This window comes from Poecilia formosa, unplaced genomic scaffold, assembly GCF_000485575.1.
Source record: "Poecilia formosa unplaced genomic scaffold, Poecilia_formosa-5.1.2 Scaffold1, whole genome shotgun sequence".
In the NCBI taxonomy this organism is placed as follows: Eukaryota; Metazoa; Chordata; class Actinopteri; order Cyprinodontiformes; family Poeciliidae; genus Poecilia; species Poecilia formosa.
This window is the reverse complement of record NW_006799940.1, coordinates 1,154,981-1,171,170: the sequence shown is the minus strand read 5'-3', so window position 1 is coordinate 1,171,170 and position 16,190 is coordinate 1,154,981. Positions and strand designations below refer to the sequence as shown.

General features: G+C 36.4%; 1 protein-coding gene and 1 long non-coding RNA gene across 2 annotated transcripts; one reads left to right on the top strand and one right to left on the bottom strand.

The window, feature by feature from the left end:
• The first annotated feature begins 4,431 nt into the window (after positions 1–4,431).
• LOC103135114 (uridine diphosphate glucose pyrophosphatase-like) lies at positions 4,432–10,344 on the top strand. Its single transcript, XM_007547724.2, has 3 exons — positions 4,432–4,534; positions 4,813–5,101; positions 7,613–10,344. Exons 1-3 carry the CDS (start codon positions 4,447–4,449, stop codon positions 7,860–7,862), a joined length of 627 nt encoding a protein of 208 aa, XP_007547786.1. The 5' UTR covers positions 4,432–4,446; the 3' UTR covers positions 7,863–10,344.
• Positions 10,345–11,056: 712 nt separating this feature from the next.
• Positions 11,057–15,475, bottom strand: LOC107835244 (uncharacterized). Its single transcript, XR_001661071.1, has 3 exons — positions 13,653–15,475; positions 12,564–12,566; positions 11,057–11,067 (listed from the first exon to the last, which is right to left on the bottom strand). It is a non-coding gene; the product is annotated as an uncharacterized LOC107835244 (long non-coding RNA).
• Between the last annotated feature and the right edge of the window lie 715 nt (positions 15,476–16,190).

Here is a 16,190-nt window from a genome sequence, read left to right as displayed (position 1 = left end):
CCCCAGTGAAGCCCAGCCCGTTACCTAGCAACCCCAGTGAAGCCCAGCCCATTACCTAGCAACCCAGGCTGAGCTCCAGCACGAATGATTTGGTGCAAAAAATGTAATGAAAATGTTTTTATCGCCCACTGAGCTAGCCTAACATATTCAAAGAAGCATCACAGGTCACATTTAAGCTAGTAAAAAAAAATACATAAAAGAAAAAATTATTCTAAATAAACAATTTAGTTCATTTTGTAGCTTAAAATTTAATATGTGTAAAATATGATTTTAATGTGCAAAAATAGACGAGAAATGAAGCATTTTATTTTTAATACTTGGTGATTTTATTCTTGGTGTAAGTATTTTTCTTAGTTTTAGTATTTGGAATAATTTTTTCCCCTAATCTGAGGGAAGTGTAAAACAGGAGGAAGTGTAACGAGATAAAATATTAATGCTAGCCGTTTTCAGGGGAACCTCTGAAATGAAACCCAACTAATATCTGCTGGAGCTTCTTAAAATAATAAGCAGTGTGAGTGAGTTGGAGGGAAACATCAGGGGAAACCATTCATCACTGTCAACATGTTGGCCGCCCGGCGCTGCCAGGATGTGAGCAGCCCCATATCCGACAGTAAAACCTGGACAGGCGTGACTGAACGCTAACGAAAATATGTTTTTGATTTGACTTGAAAACCTCCTGCAGCTGAGTTGGTGTCGTCTGGGTCCATTGTTATGTGTGGGCGGCTTCCATTGTGTAGGATGGTGTCGTCTTAACCCACATGAAGCCCATAAGGGTCTTTTTTTTTTCTTTTCTTCTTTCCATTTGGCAAACATGCACAAAAACGCAACACGGCTCAGGAAATGGAAATCCCCAAACAATACTTAATGGGATTTTACTCTACAGCTCCTTGGAAAAGTATTCATTGTTGTATTTGGCTTAAATGGATTTGTTGTGATGATAATATTGTTTTGAGAGCCTTTTCAAAGATCATCAAACATTCATTTCTAATGCATGTTTATCGTTTGAACTGGAAGACTTTATAATTCCAAGATGAAGCAAATAAAATAGATACCGAAGTTTTATGTCATCCAGTTTTTGGTAGAGAGAAAAACAATCACACATTTTAAGATGATTTTAATTCATCATGTGATTTATTGCTTATTGCAACAAGCTTAATTACTAAATTGAAAGAAAATTGGAGCATAGGGGTTTTTTTTTTTACATAAAAATCTGAAAATTGGAGCAGCTCAGACATAACCAGACATAATTTTATTTGATNTTCTTCTGTTACTGAAGAGATTTACAAAAATGTATTTTTTTTTAAATCATAAAAGATTTCTCTTTTTAAGTTGAACAAATTGTTTGCTGAGCTCCTATTAAGTCCAAGAGCTGTGCTTTGTTTAGGCCAAATTAAGCATTAAATTTGCCTAAATCACGTTTAAGCTGAAGCAGAAAGTCTTTGGAGATATTGGAGACGACATCAGAGCCCAAAGTTAATCAATAACTAATTAAAGTTAAAATTTATAAGTTATGCGACGGCACCTCCCGTTTATAAAAGTCTAAATCTGAGCTACAAAGACTTTAAAGCGACTAGATGGTCCATCTGTCTGTCAGTGTCTATATTTGGCTAATCGATTAGATCAATGAGGAAATACTGATCTCAGAAATCCAATCCCGGCCCAGTCAGGGGTATAGCGTCACCATGGCAACCACCAGTGTTGCCCTTTATTCAGTCAAGGAGAAACACTGAAGCTGCGATCTGAGTGGTGCGTCGGGCTGCTGTTTGAACTGAAACTGGCCAGAAATTTCTGATTAGCTTCAGGAAAAAGCAACACAATGATGTCAGTAAAACAAAATTAAAAAATACCAAGAAAATGTACTGACGTTTGTGTTTGCAATGTAACAAAAATATTAATAAAAACAATAACATTTTTCCAATATGTTGTGTTTTTGGAAGTTAGTTTAAGGGTTTCTCTGGCTGCTTCCCATCAGCGAGCGACATTTTTATGAAGAGAAAACTAAAAAACTAAAACCTAAAACGTTGGTCACAAGTGCAGCTCTCATGTTCTTCTGGGAAGCCAGCAAAGTGGAAAAGGTTGTTTTTGTTTCTGTGCTTTCAGCGAGGTGGCAGAGAGGAAAGAAGTGATTGAGAAAGGAAGTGGAGCAGCAAGAAGCCGAGTTTCTGAAGCTGCTGGTGTGAAACCCTTTTAAAAAGGATCAAAAGCTTCGCAATTATCAGCAGAGACAAAGTTTTCCTTTTCTATTCTGTAAAAACTGTCCAGGCCGAACCGGAATGTTGTGTCTAATATCGTCTATTGTCTAACGTAATTTATATTTATTTCTATTTTCTTCATGACGACTATTATTTTCAGGTCTTCATTTATTGAGATATTTGAAACACATGGATATGCACTGCAAAGACATATTTTGGTCCAGTTTCTAGTGCTCATATCTTGGTACACTTGAAATAAAACAGAACTAACTTAAAAGTAGATATTCAGCAAGAAAATTATCATTATTTAATTTCTGTTTGGAATTAATAAGTATTTTTGAATTTGAATTTATTTGCATTGAAGAAATAGGAGCTTGTTTTAGTTCAATAAGTCCTTAATATTGATGAAAAAGTTTGAGTTCCACTGGTGCCGTTACCTAGCAACGCCAGCCAGGCCCAGCTGGTCACCTAGCAACGCCAGCCAAGCGCAGCCCGTCACCTAGCAACCCAGTTCTAGTTCCACTGGCAAATTATTTCACTTATAATACAGTAAAAATGTCTTGAGTGAAATAATCTGGTACTTTTTCAACAATATTAAGAAATTATTGACTTAAAACAAGATTTTTTGTTTTGCTAAAAATGTACGTTTAAGTTAGTTTTGTCTTATATTAAGTGAACTAAAATATTCCCAGTAGAAACTAGATACAGATATTTGGTTAGATTTTGTGTTTTTGCAGTGAAGCAACAAACATGATGCAAACAAACCTGCAGGCAAACAGCTTTATAGTTCAAGTATTACCTGCTATTCTTCATGTCTGTTTTGGGGCTTTAAAACACGTCTCCACATGTTTCAGTTAGTATAAATAAAAATGCAGATTATCTCCCGACTGAGTGTCTATTCAGTCACAGCAATCCCCCACTCGCTTTTTTGTTGTCTTATCCAAGGCAGTGTCACAAACTGCAGACCCATCTGTCCTGTAGACAAACATTTAGCTGACATGAGGTATATTTTTGGCGCGCACTGAGCGCGAAACGTGTTTTTCATCATCTGAAATTTAAAAATGCAAAGAGAAGTTCATCATCGTCTCAGGAATTGTTAGAAACTTTTCACTGCAATCTCCTGGTTTCCCTTTGAGCATGGGAAAGACGGGGCAGGGTTTCCTGCCACCTCAGACGCATCCGCTTTCCCAACGCCGACCCTAGGCTTCAAGTTTTCACCGACAAACACACACACACACACACACACACACACACACACACGGACGGACGGACGGACGGACGGACACACGGCAGTGACCGTTGACCCTCGCTCTAGTTTTATTTCCATATCCTGGTTGCGACGAGTTGAAATCCCAGCGATGTGACCTGCTGCTCTCCAGATTCCGATTCTTATTTTAGTATTGTTAGTCCGGCTAATGACATTTATTTTAGTATCGGTTTTATTTTTAGGAGTTTAGAACAGGAAAACTCCAATATGAAGATAAATTTGGAAACCTTTGTCATCTGACGGAGCTTAATGAAGACGTTTATAAAGTTTGTTGTCTGAGCAGTGTTTTATGCAAATTGTTTTATTTTTAAAAACCAGTTCTGGGATTCAATCTTACACTGGAAAGCACTAAATCTTACATCTTGGTTTAGTTTCTAACGCAAATATATTGGTGCGTTTGAAATCAGTCAAAACTACTGCATTCAGGAAGAAATAGGAGCTTGTTTTAAGTCAATAATTTAGCTTAAAACATGGGGAAAATTTATTAAAAGTGAAATAATCTGCTAGTGGAACTAGAAAAAAATTCAACAATATTAATAAATTATTGATTAAAAACAAGTTATTACTTACTTGGACACCCCTGATGTTAAAATTTACATTTTAAAAGGGAGTTGTAATGGCTACAACTTGCTTTAAGAGAATAAAGTACGGTGTGATAAAATCAAGCCTGAAATCTGATGATCCCTGCATGTTGGTTTGACTGTAAGGTTAAACATCGTTATCCTGAAAAGAAAAAAACTCCTCAGTCTGACTTACAGCTGCAAAAATTTGAGCTTCCAACGTGGAATCAGATGCAAACAAATAGATTCAACAAGAAAATGCAAAATATGTGGGAAACTTGGCTTTAGATGACATTTAAACCCTAAAAACTGCAAAGAAAAAGCCTGAAAATGCTGAGCTGTTTTTGAAGGGATGTTATAACATAAGATGCTTTTGGCTTTTATAATGAATCCCTGCTCCTGAAATGAAATGTTGGCGTGTTTAACGATGACTTTTCCTGTATTTTGCAGTGTATCTGTGCTGCTCTTCAACACCACCTCTCACTGTTTTGTCCTCGTCAAGCAGTTCCGTCCAGGTACCTTTTATTTTTTTGTCACTGATCTAAATTTGGACTTTTGAGCATCCGGTGTGCACTTTCGCTTTTAAAACAACGACATGTTTAATCGGCTTTTTTATCAGAAATCGCAGCAGCGCTTTAAATTCAAGGAAGTCTGGGCCGTGACTTATCCCCTCTTTTTATCTCGTTTAGATAAAAACAACCACAACCGAGAACACGGTTACATTTTTAACCTTAAATATAACACAGTTTGATGAATTCATATCCATCAATCTTCTGCTGTCTCGCACCTGCAGCTGTTTACATGTGTGAGTGGGAAAAGGCCAAGACGAAGACTTCTCAGGGCGCCGAGAAGGCCGAAGAGGGCGACGCCTCCGAATCTCAAGAGGGCCAGTCGGCCCCAGCCGAGGAGAGCTCTCCTTCGTCCCCGTGGCCCCCGGCCTCGGCGGGGGTCACCTACGAGCTCTGCGCTGGCCTGGTGGACAAACCGGACCTGTCGCTGGAGGAGATCGCCCGGCAGGAAGTGCTGGAGGAGTGTGGCTACGATATACCAGCCTCCAAGCTGAAGAGGATTACTTCATTCAGGTTAGCGCCGCTTTAGACGTTTCCTCAGAAATAAGGGTTTGGAATCACCTGCTGCTTCCTCCGAGCTCCTCCCGTAAATCTGCTGGCCATCAAAGACGCGTCGGAGTGAAAGACGGTGACAAGCCTAACAAATGCAACCCAGAAGTTGGAGGCCGTGTGAATAAAGTGAAAAACAATTCCCCTGTTCATGGCTCAGGAGTCGCTTCCTGGTGTAAGGAAAAACAGTTTTATACGCTGTAAAAATAGACTTTCCATTCTTCTGAACGAGGCAAAGAGTTATAGACTTTAAATAACAGCTGGACTATTGTTCAGGTTCTGTAAGTGTCTCAGAATATACAGGAAGATGTAAAACAATATTTAACCAATATATCAGCTATCTTTAGAGCTGTTGTAAATTATTATGTTAGTAGTCGATTCATCTTATCGATTCTGCTAATCAAATAAAACATTTCTCTAGTTTCTATCTAAAGAGGCTCTGTTATGCAAAATTCACGTTTCTGTACATTTATTTTGGTTTTTACTGCTTCTATAAGCAAAAAAATAAAAAACATCTAGCCTGTTTTTGGCAGTAAATGTTTCAAAAACCTTCGGAAAGTCACAAATCAGCAGGCACTGCGCCGTTACCTAGCAACCCCAGTGAAGCCCAGCCCGTTACCTAGCAACCCCAGTGAAGCCCAGCCCATTACCTAGCAACCCAGGCTGAGCTCCAGCACGAATGATTTGGTGCAAAAAATGTAATGAAAATGTTTTTATCGCCCACTGAGCTAGCCTAACATATTCAAAGAAGCATCACAGGTCACATTTAAGCTAGTAAAAAAAATACATAAAAGAAAAAATTATTCTAAATAAACAATTTAGTTCATTTTGTAGCTTAAAATTTAATATGTGTAAAATATGATTTTAATGTGCAAAAATAGACGAGAAATGAAGCATTTTATTTTTAATACTTGGTGATTTTATTCTTAGTGTAAGCAACTGTTTTAGTATTTGGAATAATTTTTTCCCCTAATCTGAGGGAAGTGTAAAACAGGAGGAAGTGTAACGAGATAAAATATTAATGCTAGCCGTTTTCAGGGGAACCTCTGAAATGAAACCCAACTAATATCTGCTGGAGCTTCTTAAAATAATAAGCAGTGTGAGTGAGTTGGGGGGAAACATCAGGGGAAACCATTCATCACTGTCAACATGTTGGCCGCCCGGCGCTGCCAGGATGTGAGCAGCCCCATATCCGACAGTAAAACCTGGACAGGCGTGACTGAACGCTAACGAAAATATGTTTTTGATTTGACTTGAAAACCTCCTGCAGCTGAGTTGGTGTCGTCTGGGTCCATTGTTATGTGTGGGCGGCTTCCATTGTGTAGGATGGTGTCGTCTTAACCCACATGAAGCCCATAAGGGTCTTTTTTTTTTCTTTTCTTCTTTCCATTTGGCAAACATGCACAAAAACGCAACACGGCTCAGGAAATGGAAATCCCCAAACAATACTTAATGGGATTTTACTCCACAGCTCCTTGGAAAAGTATTCATTGTTGTATTTGGCTTAAATGGATTTGTTGTGATGATAACAATATTGTTGTTTTGAGAGCCTTTTCAAAGATCAACAAACATTCATTTCTAATGCATGTTTATCGTTTGAACTGGAAGACTTTATATTTCCAAAGTGAAGCACATAAAATGGATACCGAAGTTTTATGTCATCCCGTTTTTGGTAGAGAGAAAAACAATCACGCATTTTAAGATGATTTTAATTCATCATGTGATTTATTGCTTATTGCAACAAGCTTAATTACTAAATTGAAAGAAAATTGAAGCAGCTCAGACATAACCAGACATAATTTTATTTGATTTTTTTAAATAAACAATACTTTTTAAAACATTTTTTAAATAGATAATATTTTTAAAATTTTCATAAATTTTGAAACAATCTGAAAATTGGGGCATGTCTTGGCACTAACTTAACGCATGCATACATGCAAATTTTAGCTTATTATTTTGCAGACAAGCTAAACAGTAGAATACATGATGCTGCCACCACCGTGTTTTAAAATGGCAGTGGCCATTTTTAAAGCACGTTCCATATAAACAAGCAAAAAACGAGTTAACTTTCATTCTCTTCTAAGCAGAGCACCTTCTTCTGCTTTTTGCTAATTTTTCCTTTGCTAATTTAATTTCTTCTTTTATGTTTTAGGACCAAGAAAATAACATAAGGTTTTCATATAGAAAAAGTGAAGATGTATTTTCCATATTTGTGAAAAATAATAAGAGGAAGAAAAAGTATTTGCCACAGTTTCAATTCTCATCACATTATTGTTTTTCTGTTGGGGAAATCCTGTAGAAATATTACACCAGGCCGAAGAGGCTTTAATACAAACGCCCAGCCAATTTTAACAGTTTTATGCATGAAAAAATAAGTAGAAAAGCATTCATTCACATTAAGTTTTGAGGAAATGTGGGAAAGTTCAAGGGTTTTTTCCAAACTACTGATTTTCAAGTTTGTTTTTTCCTCTGCAGATCAAGTGTGGGTGTAATAGGTTCGAAGCAGACCATGTTTTACGCCGAGGTTTCCGACGACAACTGCGTGAGCGCCGGCGGAGGCGACCCGCGCGAGGGGGAACTCATCGAGGTCGTCAAAGTCCCGCTGCACGAGGCCATGACGTTTGCCTACGACGAACGTATACCCAAATCCCTGGGCCTCATTTTTAGTTTCATCTGGTTCCATAATAACATGTCTCCCAAGTACAAGATATCCACCAATGTGTAACTAACGTACGTTAGCCACTATTTCTATCATTTACTGCATATTAAAGTCACACACTGGTCCGGCACACCCTCTGCTCCCTCACTGCTCATCATCCTGTGTTGCCTTTTCTGCTTATTGGTACACAAAGCAGGGTGGGCTCCTTGTTTTGTCCTCATCACTTCTTTTTTTAATTATTTTTTATGTATTTTAATAATTCTCCTGTGAAGAACCAGTTTGGCGCTGGTGCATCTTCTCTTAAATCCAAATTTTTATATGCTAATTATTTATTTTTCATGTGCCATCTCTTGTTTATGGCTTCATATCACTCTTCATATTTGCCTGCACAATTAAAGGAAGGCTCTGGCGCTTTTGGATGTTTTCTATTTTACATCATTGTAGCCATTTTTAGGTATTTTAATTAGGCCTGTCACAATAACAAATTTTGCTGGACGATAAATCGCCCCACAAGTTATTGCGATAAACGATAATATTGTTTTTTGAGACCATTTTCAAGTAATATAATGGCAAATATCATTAAGCTTTAATTTTGTATGAACATCTAACACTAGAAATGGAAAATATTTTAAATATCCAAAATAAATAAACTGAAATGCCAAATAAAATCAATTATAAAGTCTCTTGTTTTTCAACAAAAAGATTAGTTGAGACCAGACTCGATACTTTTGTCATCCAATATTTGGTCGAAAGATCAATAAACCATAAAAATGGAAATGATTGATCTCATTTTAATGTGTCTTGTGATTCATTGATTTATTGCAACAGGCCTACTTTAAACACCTTTGTAAGTTAGGCATGGGCTGGTTTGAGATTCCCACCAGTTTTATGGTATTTTCGCCAAAACTGAAAGCAAAAATGTATAAAGAAATCTTACTGCTTCCGCTTGAAACTGAAAAACACCAACGGCTGTTACAACTTCTCAAATAACACTGAATATTACAGTGATGATTCTTATACATAAAATAACTGTTTATTTTTCACGACTGGAAACATTTCCACATTTTGTTGCATGTGAAGAAAAGTCAAGCTAACTGTCAGTGTTTTAGCAACATGTAGGGGAGGGGAAGTGCTGCATTAGCTCAACCTCTGCTGAAAAAATGGTGTAACCTTGGATTACGGTAACAATAACTGGCCCATGCCTACAGTAGAAGGCAGTTAAACATCTCAATAATGCAAAGACTCACCATTTAGAAACACTTTCCCATTCATAAGTACCTAAAAAGCAACATTTTAACAATGAATTTAGCCCACATTTACCCGGCATTCACCCTGAATCTGAACCGGACAGCAGAGAATCACCCAGTTATGCAAAAACACCAAGGCGTTCAGGCAAGCCATATGTAATTCCTTCGATCCCTGTCCTTTAAGCAATAGCTGTTCTACTACCCAATGCTGAAAAACCTTTTATTGACCTTGAAATTGGTGCCAGTTGAGATCTAATCAACCCTCAATCACACAGGGATATCACACCCAACTTTACTCTGAGGGTACGGAAGCACAATCATGCTAGAAAATTATGTACAGCAGAATTTTTTGAATAAAATAAAAGCTATATATGTATTTTTCTTTCCTTCTTTGCTGATGACACGCAGTTTAAGCTCTAATAAAATTAGGCTCATTAACACTCAGATCCACTCTTAGCATCTTTGTTTTAAAAGTTACCCACCCTTGTAGATGATTAGTAAGATGAATGGAGCGTTTTTCTTTTCCATGTGAACTTTAGGAAGACATTAATTAGCATTTCCAAAAAGAACATTCTTTCTACTCACAAGTTACAAGAAAAACCTCAAACTCTCATAAATACACAGCTAATCTCTGAACATCAGCAAATTGCTAAATCTCAGGTCCAACTATTTCAACCTTATACTTTTAACAAACCTTTGAATGTGACAATGACCAGCATGTCATTTATAATCCTGAAGCATCCCATTTCAGAATCACTTCCAGCTTGTGTATCCGGAGACATCCGAGTGTCCTCTGTATTTTCATTAAAGAAGGGCTGGTACTTCATTAATTATTTCATGTGTAAAAACAAAATAACTCCCACACAGAAGTTTTAAAATAATATGCAAGATCTGAAACTACGGCCATAGTGTTTGTGCAACACAGCGATGTTCGTGTAGAGCAGATGACGCGTCTCGAAACGAGGAAAAAGGCAAAATCAAGTAACTGATAGGTTGTTAAATACGGTGCCACAAGAATGCCTTGGGAGATATAAGGCTGTGTGAAGTGCAACGTTAAAAACACATTAGAAATCATTTATTTGGTGATTGTGTTTCTAGGATGTTGTACACAAAAACAAGACCAACATTAGCTAAGCCTAATGTTGATTTTAATTCAACAATTGTAGTTTTTAAAAAATATATATTTTTCTGCTTTGTTCATTGAGTTTCCAGCTTTTTAGCAACAGCTGATGCAGCACAAATTTCTCTTTATTTACATAAAAGGATAGCTGAGTCCACAATTAATTAGAAAAGCAGACCACTAAACCCTACTTAAAAATAAAGTTTAGGCTCCATTTTCACAGGATTAAAACCGCTTTGGCTTTTTACCGCTGCTTTCCTGGTCGTCTCATCACTTTGCTACCAGCATTCGGATGTAATTTAACAGCGTGCTTAACTTCCCCTTGTATGTTTACATCCAACGCTTAACGGCGAAAAATTGATTTTTTTACATGCCATTGTTGGTGCGGTAGAAGAAAATGAAACCTGACGATGTGGGTATTATTAACTTGGTGTAGTGCGCCACAGCAAAGGGAAAATAATGCAGAAAAACCGTTGAACAACTCAGAACCACTTTTTTTTCTTGCCATAGCAACCGACAACAACGGCACCTTACGTTTCAGAATTTAACACCAAAAAACACGCAAATATTTCACACACAGCATTCAGTCTGTTACAGTTTTATGTTTTTATTGTGATATGTCAGAGCTGGTGTTTAGGTCACTTTTTTTATTTTGTAACTGAGCCGAAACGCACAGATGTCCGGCGTCGCATCCACATGTTAAGATCGTCAAACTCAAGCTAGCATAACTGAAATAGTTATGCTAGCTTCTCCTTCGCTCATTTTTTCGGGATTAAAACTTTTTCCTAACATTGTTATCTAGTTGTTGTAGTGTTGATAATTGGTAGCAAAGCACTGCGTCCCTTTTTCTTTTATATATCAGGCATACATTTAAGATTTAGCACTTATATTGCCAACGTAACAGCTAAAACCAACGGTAGTCATCGTAATGTCCGACGTTTGTGCCGTTTTCTCTCGCCATTTATCGCCTCACCTGCATTTTATGCTTATGGCTCCTTAAGACGCATCTCATTCACTAATGTAAATTTGGTAGCAAAACTTTGTAGTGTGCTGACAACATGCTAGCTAATGTTAAAACGGCAAGATGATTGCAGGTAACCATGGAAACCAGTGAGTTTAAAGGCTGTCCGGCTCTTGCTGCAGTCAGGTTGCGTGCGTGTTCGCTGCGTTTACAAATGATCCCTCTGTAAGTGGGACGTTTCCGCACCTCCACCATCAGTTTCAGACCCAAAGAGGAGGAGCAAACTCCGTCAGGATCGTTGGCTTATCAGCATTGATGCAGGTAGATTGATATTCTGGACGAGCAAAAGCGACACTGCCAATCAGGATTTCGTGCTCAAAATCTGTTTTCTTTCCCAATCATGATGAGCGGATCACACAATAACTCTGAATGCTGACTGTTATTTAGAAGCTGTGATCCGGTTATCGTACAAAGGTTTATCAACCTCATAGGCAGCTGCTTGCACTTTTTCTCATCTTCTTCACATTGATGATTACAACGAATAGATTTTACATTTTAACTGCAAGCAAACGACTCCCAACTCAGCCTAAGTGGTTTTAGTTGTAGTTGGTCCACTCTCAAGTTGTAAGCCAACAGAGAAGCGTTTCTGATTTGTCGGACCAGTGGACTACCAACTCATTGGTAGGATGGGGAAAAACAGACATCAGATTTCAAAATGTTTGCTTTGCATAATTTTTTTTCAGATTCTCGTTGGTTTAGCCTTACTAACAGACATAGCAGTGCTTCTCCGCCCTGAAGTCTTACTTCTTTCTCAATAGCAATTATACATTTGATTAGTTCCTAGCGTCATTTAGTGATTTATTTTCTTCCCAAACTGTGCAAATACATGGATTTACATTTAAAGCCGTACGTTGAGTCGCTGAGCTTCCATCAGGATATTATTTTGCATTAATTTTCTTAATTGATGACTTGTTTGTTCATGTTCTCTAAAAAAGGATTTTAAAAATAACTTTAAAATTAAAACTCTTAAGCCAGATCAACTAATAAGTCAAACTTTCTGATACATGTTGTAGAAACTTCACAATCAGAATCCACAACACGACGCGTTCAAAGATGTCACAATCGTAAGGCAGCTGTGAATTTTACTTCACTTTACATTATAACCAGCAAAATATTTTATCTCACCTAAAATTTACTTTAGAAAAAATTATGCAGCGTATTAAAATACATAAATAAGAAAAGCTAGAGCCATAAGCCATGAGAAGAAAAATATTTTAATAGTATTCACCTCAAAGTGCAAGTTTACTTCTGGTTTAACGCTAATCTAGTCATATAAAAGCCATTCAAAGGCCAGTCTGTAACTAAATGTGCCTATCAAATGTGGACAAAGCTGACATTATTTTTATGGATGTGTTTTTATTGCTGTGAGAACTAAACACCAGCTAAGTAGAAAAAGATAGTTCAAAACAACTTTTAAATATTAATAGAAAATCTTGTGAACACAATTCAAAGAAATGTGGATTTGCTTGCAGAACAGAACAGCCAAAAGACGAGTTTGTGCATCTTTTAAAAAACTTAGATGTTCAGATTATTAACAGCAAATAATGACCAGAACTCAAGTTGATTTAAAGCTGCGTTCGGATTTACTGACGGTTTAAAAAATAATCCAATCATCAAAGGACAAAGCATCTGCAGTATGAAGGTTATGTAACTGAGAGTCAATTGTTGGCAAGAATGAGATTTTGAAAAAGGCGTTTGAGCATTATGGTGGCACTTCAGGTTCGCTTGGTTGAGCCTGATTCACCAAGAAGGCAGTTATGCATCTGAGCGAAATGTTTGGCTGTATTTCAGGATTATAGTTTTGCAGAACCAGTGGAAACGAAAGCTATTTAAAAAAAATGTGGAGTTGTAAAAATGATAAATACAAAATAAGCGTAAAGCACATTTTTCCTTTCAATTTAATGAAAACCAATGCATCGTCAGTTTGTTAAACAGTCACTAAACTGGTCTAACTGAAAACTTTTCTAGTTTTTGTTTTTTGCACTTCTGTCTTTGCTGGAACAGTTTATCAGATGTAAACTATCTAAAATTAATGTGTGGAAATTTTCACGGTGTTTTTTGTATAATAACGGATCTGAGCAGCAGTCAGGTAAAAATTAGCCGTTGTTCTTCGCTGCACTTCGCTTCGCTCTGAGTGTAACGGCGTAGAAAAGCAATGGCAAAGACACATGAGATGGTTTTAGGCAAAACTACACAAACTTACATGAAAATGTCTAAATTTGCACAGAAATAACAATAGAACACTATATAATCAATTTAGGCAATTTATCAATTTTTTTTAAAGGTGATTTGGGGGTTAAAAGTGTAAAAAAAAAAATCCAGTTTTTGTCAAAAATTCACAAAATCAGTCCAACTGACAACTTTTGGGGGGTGTTTTATTTATTTATATATTTACTATTTTCCCTGCTGGTACATTTTACTATTCACGTAAAATTTGGAAATGGTTGTAAATTTTCACCGTTTTCAACGAACCAAATTACGCTTTGGTTCGTTAAGCAAGACTGGAAAAGTAAAGGAAAGCAATGACCAGATTACAACTGACATGGTTATAGGCGAAGTAACACAAAACTAAACAAATGTACACAAAAATGTCGAAATTTGCAAAGAAATATAACGATAGCACTTTAAACAACCTACATAGGCAGTTTATCAGTTAAAAAAGCCCATTGATTTGGGGGTTAGTTAGACTTTAAGTAAATCTTAAAACATAATAAATACCAAAAAATGTAAACCATTTGCTGATTTTCAAAGAAAATTTTGTCAGCTGTCAAAAAATCACAAAATTTGTCTAAAATTGGCAACTTTTGAGGAGTAATCTTAATTTATTTGCTTTTTTTTCTTTGCTAGTTTGGTTTACCAGACGTAAACTAAGTACATAAATTTAGGAATGCTTGTAAATTTGCCCAGTTTTTTGTGCAGCATAAAGAACATAGTTGACTCATTTGGCAAGAAAACAAATAAATCTACTTCCTAAGACATATATCACCTTCAGACGCCTACGTTTCCTACTTAATGACGGCATTAAATGCACTTTGGACAGCTTAGAGAGAGGAAAGCCATATATATCTACGCTACTGAAACATACAGTACTTAATACTAAATAAATCATGTATGAGCTGGATTTTAGCCACTTTCCCTGCGTTTCTACCTCCATCTCTCAGGCCCACAACTAAAGTTTTCCTTTTTTGTTTTTTAAGGCATTATTTTGCATCTTAATGCTCCACCACACGTATAACAAGTCGACACTCAGTGGTTCTCAGTGGTCACAAAATAAAATCATCAATACATTCATAAATGTACATGCTCTGTTTGCTTCTTTATCTGTGATGCGTTTTTAAGGATTTGTGCATTTTCTTCACAACTTCTTACTGTGTTTCTGATGTTTTGAGGTGGAAAAATGTTAAAGGTGCTATGTGTAGTATCCTCTAAGAGAATATGTGTTGGTCTTAAATAAAACCACTGTTCAGGCCTGAGCAGTGGTTAATTACCTCTGGTCATTAGACAAAACAATGGTTCTGGCTTTGCTGAGGAATCCTGAAAAATGCACTTTGATTGTTGGACGAAGTGTGCAAAGTTGGTCACGTTTGCCTCTTTTCTTGCTGTCTGGAAGCCAAATTTCCAGAAAACGACTCTAAAGTGGCTCATTGTGACTTCATGTTGTAGCACTTGTTAATCTGTTTGGTAAAATAATGTCCAGCGAAAAATCCTACACACAATACCTTTAAGTGAAAGACCTGTTTGGATTTTTGTCTTATTGTAAACATGAGTCAAATGTGATTTTATTTTTTATTTTTTCTCTCATTTTTCTGGTGTCTCACTGAATTTGTGTTTTTAAGAAAAAACATTTTCATAAAAAAAAGCTATAAATACAAAACATTGCTGATTTATTAATTTCTGTAATTTTATGCTTTGTTGAAAGTGTACACACATTGTGGGCGGTGTTTCTGGTAATGCTTACGTTTGTTAATTTATTACCTAAATGTTGAAATATTTACATTTCAAATAAAAAAACAAAATAAAACAAAAAACTTGGTACAAACATATAGTGATAATTTAAACATTGCATGTGCACTAACTGTGTTGAAATAAGCTGCATAAGTTCAAATAAAATGTGTTTGATGCCCAAAATGTCCGTGTGTCCTGTCATTATTTATAATTTACTGAAAGTCTCGATATTGTTTTCAAACACTGAATATTCTGTTTTTCTAAGAGAAAGAACTCTATGTGTTAGAGGTGGGCAATTTGGACTTAATCTTTTATCCCGATATTTTGTGGTACTATCGTGATAACAACAAAAATGACAATAAGAACTATTACATTTTTTTATTGCTATGACTGCATGGCGCAGCAGTCATAGCCCCACAAATACTGCTGTTGAAAAATATTCCCATTAGTTATACGCTTCTTAAGACGCCAGTCCCAAAAATTAATATGACTTTTATCACTATACTGATCACACTGACTGCATTTATCGATATTTATTGATACTGTCGTTGAATAAACAGTGGGAAAAAAAATACTACAACTAACAATACGGACGGATTTGTTGTTTTTTTTAAATTAGGAATTATCATGGCAACGATAAATCAGAATTCTTATCGAGATAAATGATAAACGATACGATAAATGCCTTTTAAATACAAAAAAAATAAATCTGTCTCTAGCCACTTAAACCTCCATCTTAAAATGTATTTTAAAGGACAAACAAAAGACCTGAATTCTTCTCTCTTACCTGAACGTCCAAATTGGACAACCTTTGAAGACTAATGTGTATTATTCAATGGTAACTCTTTTTCAGTAGCTAAATATAAAAGTGGTGAAAATTAGCATTAAGTGACATTAATACAACAATTTTAACCAATAAACTCCCTTCTTATAACTAATTTTTAATCAATTATACAGCTTGAATCCTGGAAAAGATGTGTCGCTCTAAATGTGGATCAAAGAGATAAACATCTAAGAGAACAAGATAGTTGGAGGTTTCTGTGGTTAAGATCTTCACTGCT

Excerpts from the sequence above, each read along its gene's own strand:
- LOC103135114 (XM_007547724.2), top strand. The coding sequence starts at position 4,447 with ATGACTTTTCCTGTATTTTGCAGTGTATCTGTGCTGCTCTTCAACACC. Across the intron at positions 4,535-4,812 it reads CGTCAAGCAGTTCCGTCCAG|CTGTTTACATGTGTGAGTGG; the intron begins GTACCTTTTATT and ends TCGCACCTGCAG. Across the intron at positions 5,102-7,612 it reads AAGAGGATTACTTCATTCAG|ATCAAGTGTGGGTGTAATAG; the intron begins GTTAGCGCCGCT and ends TTTCCTCTGCAG.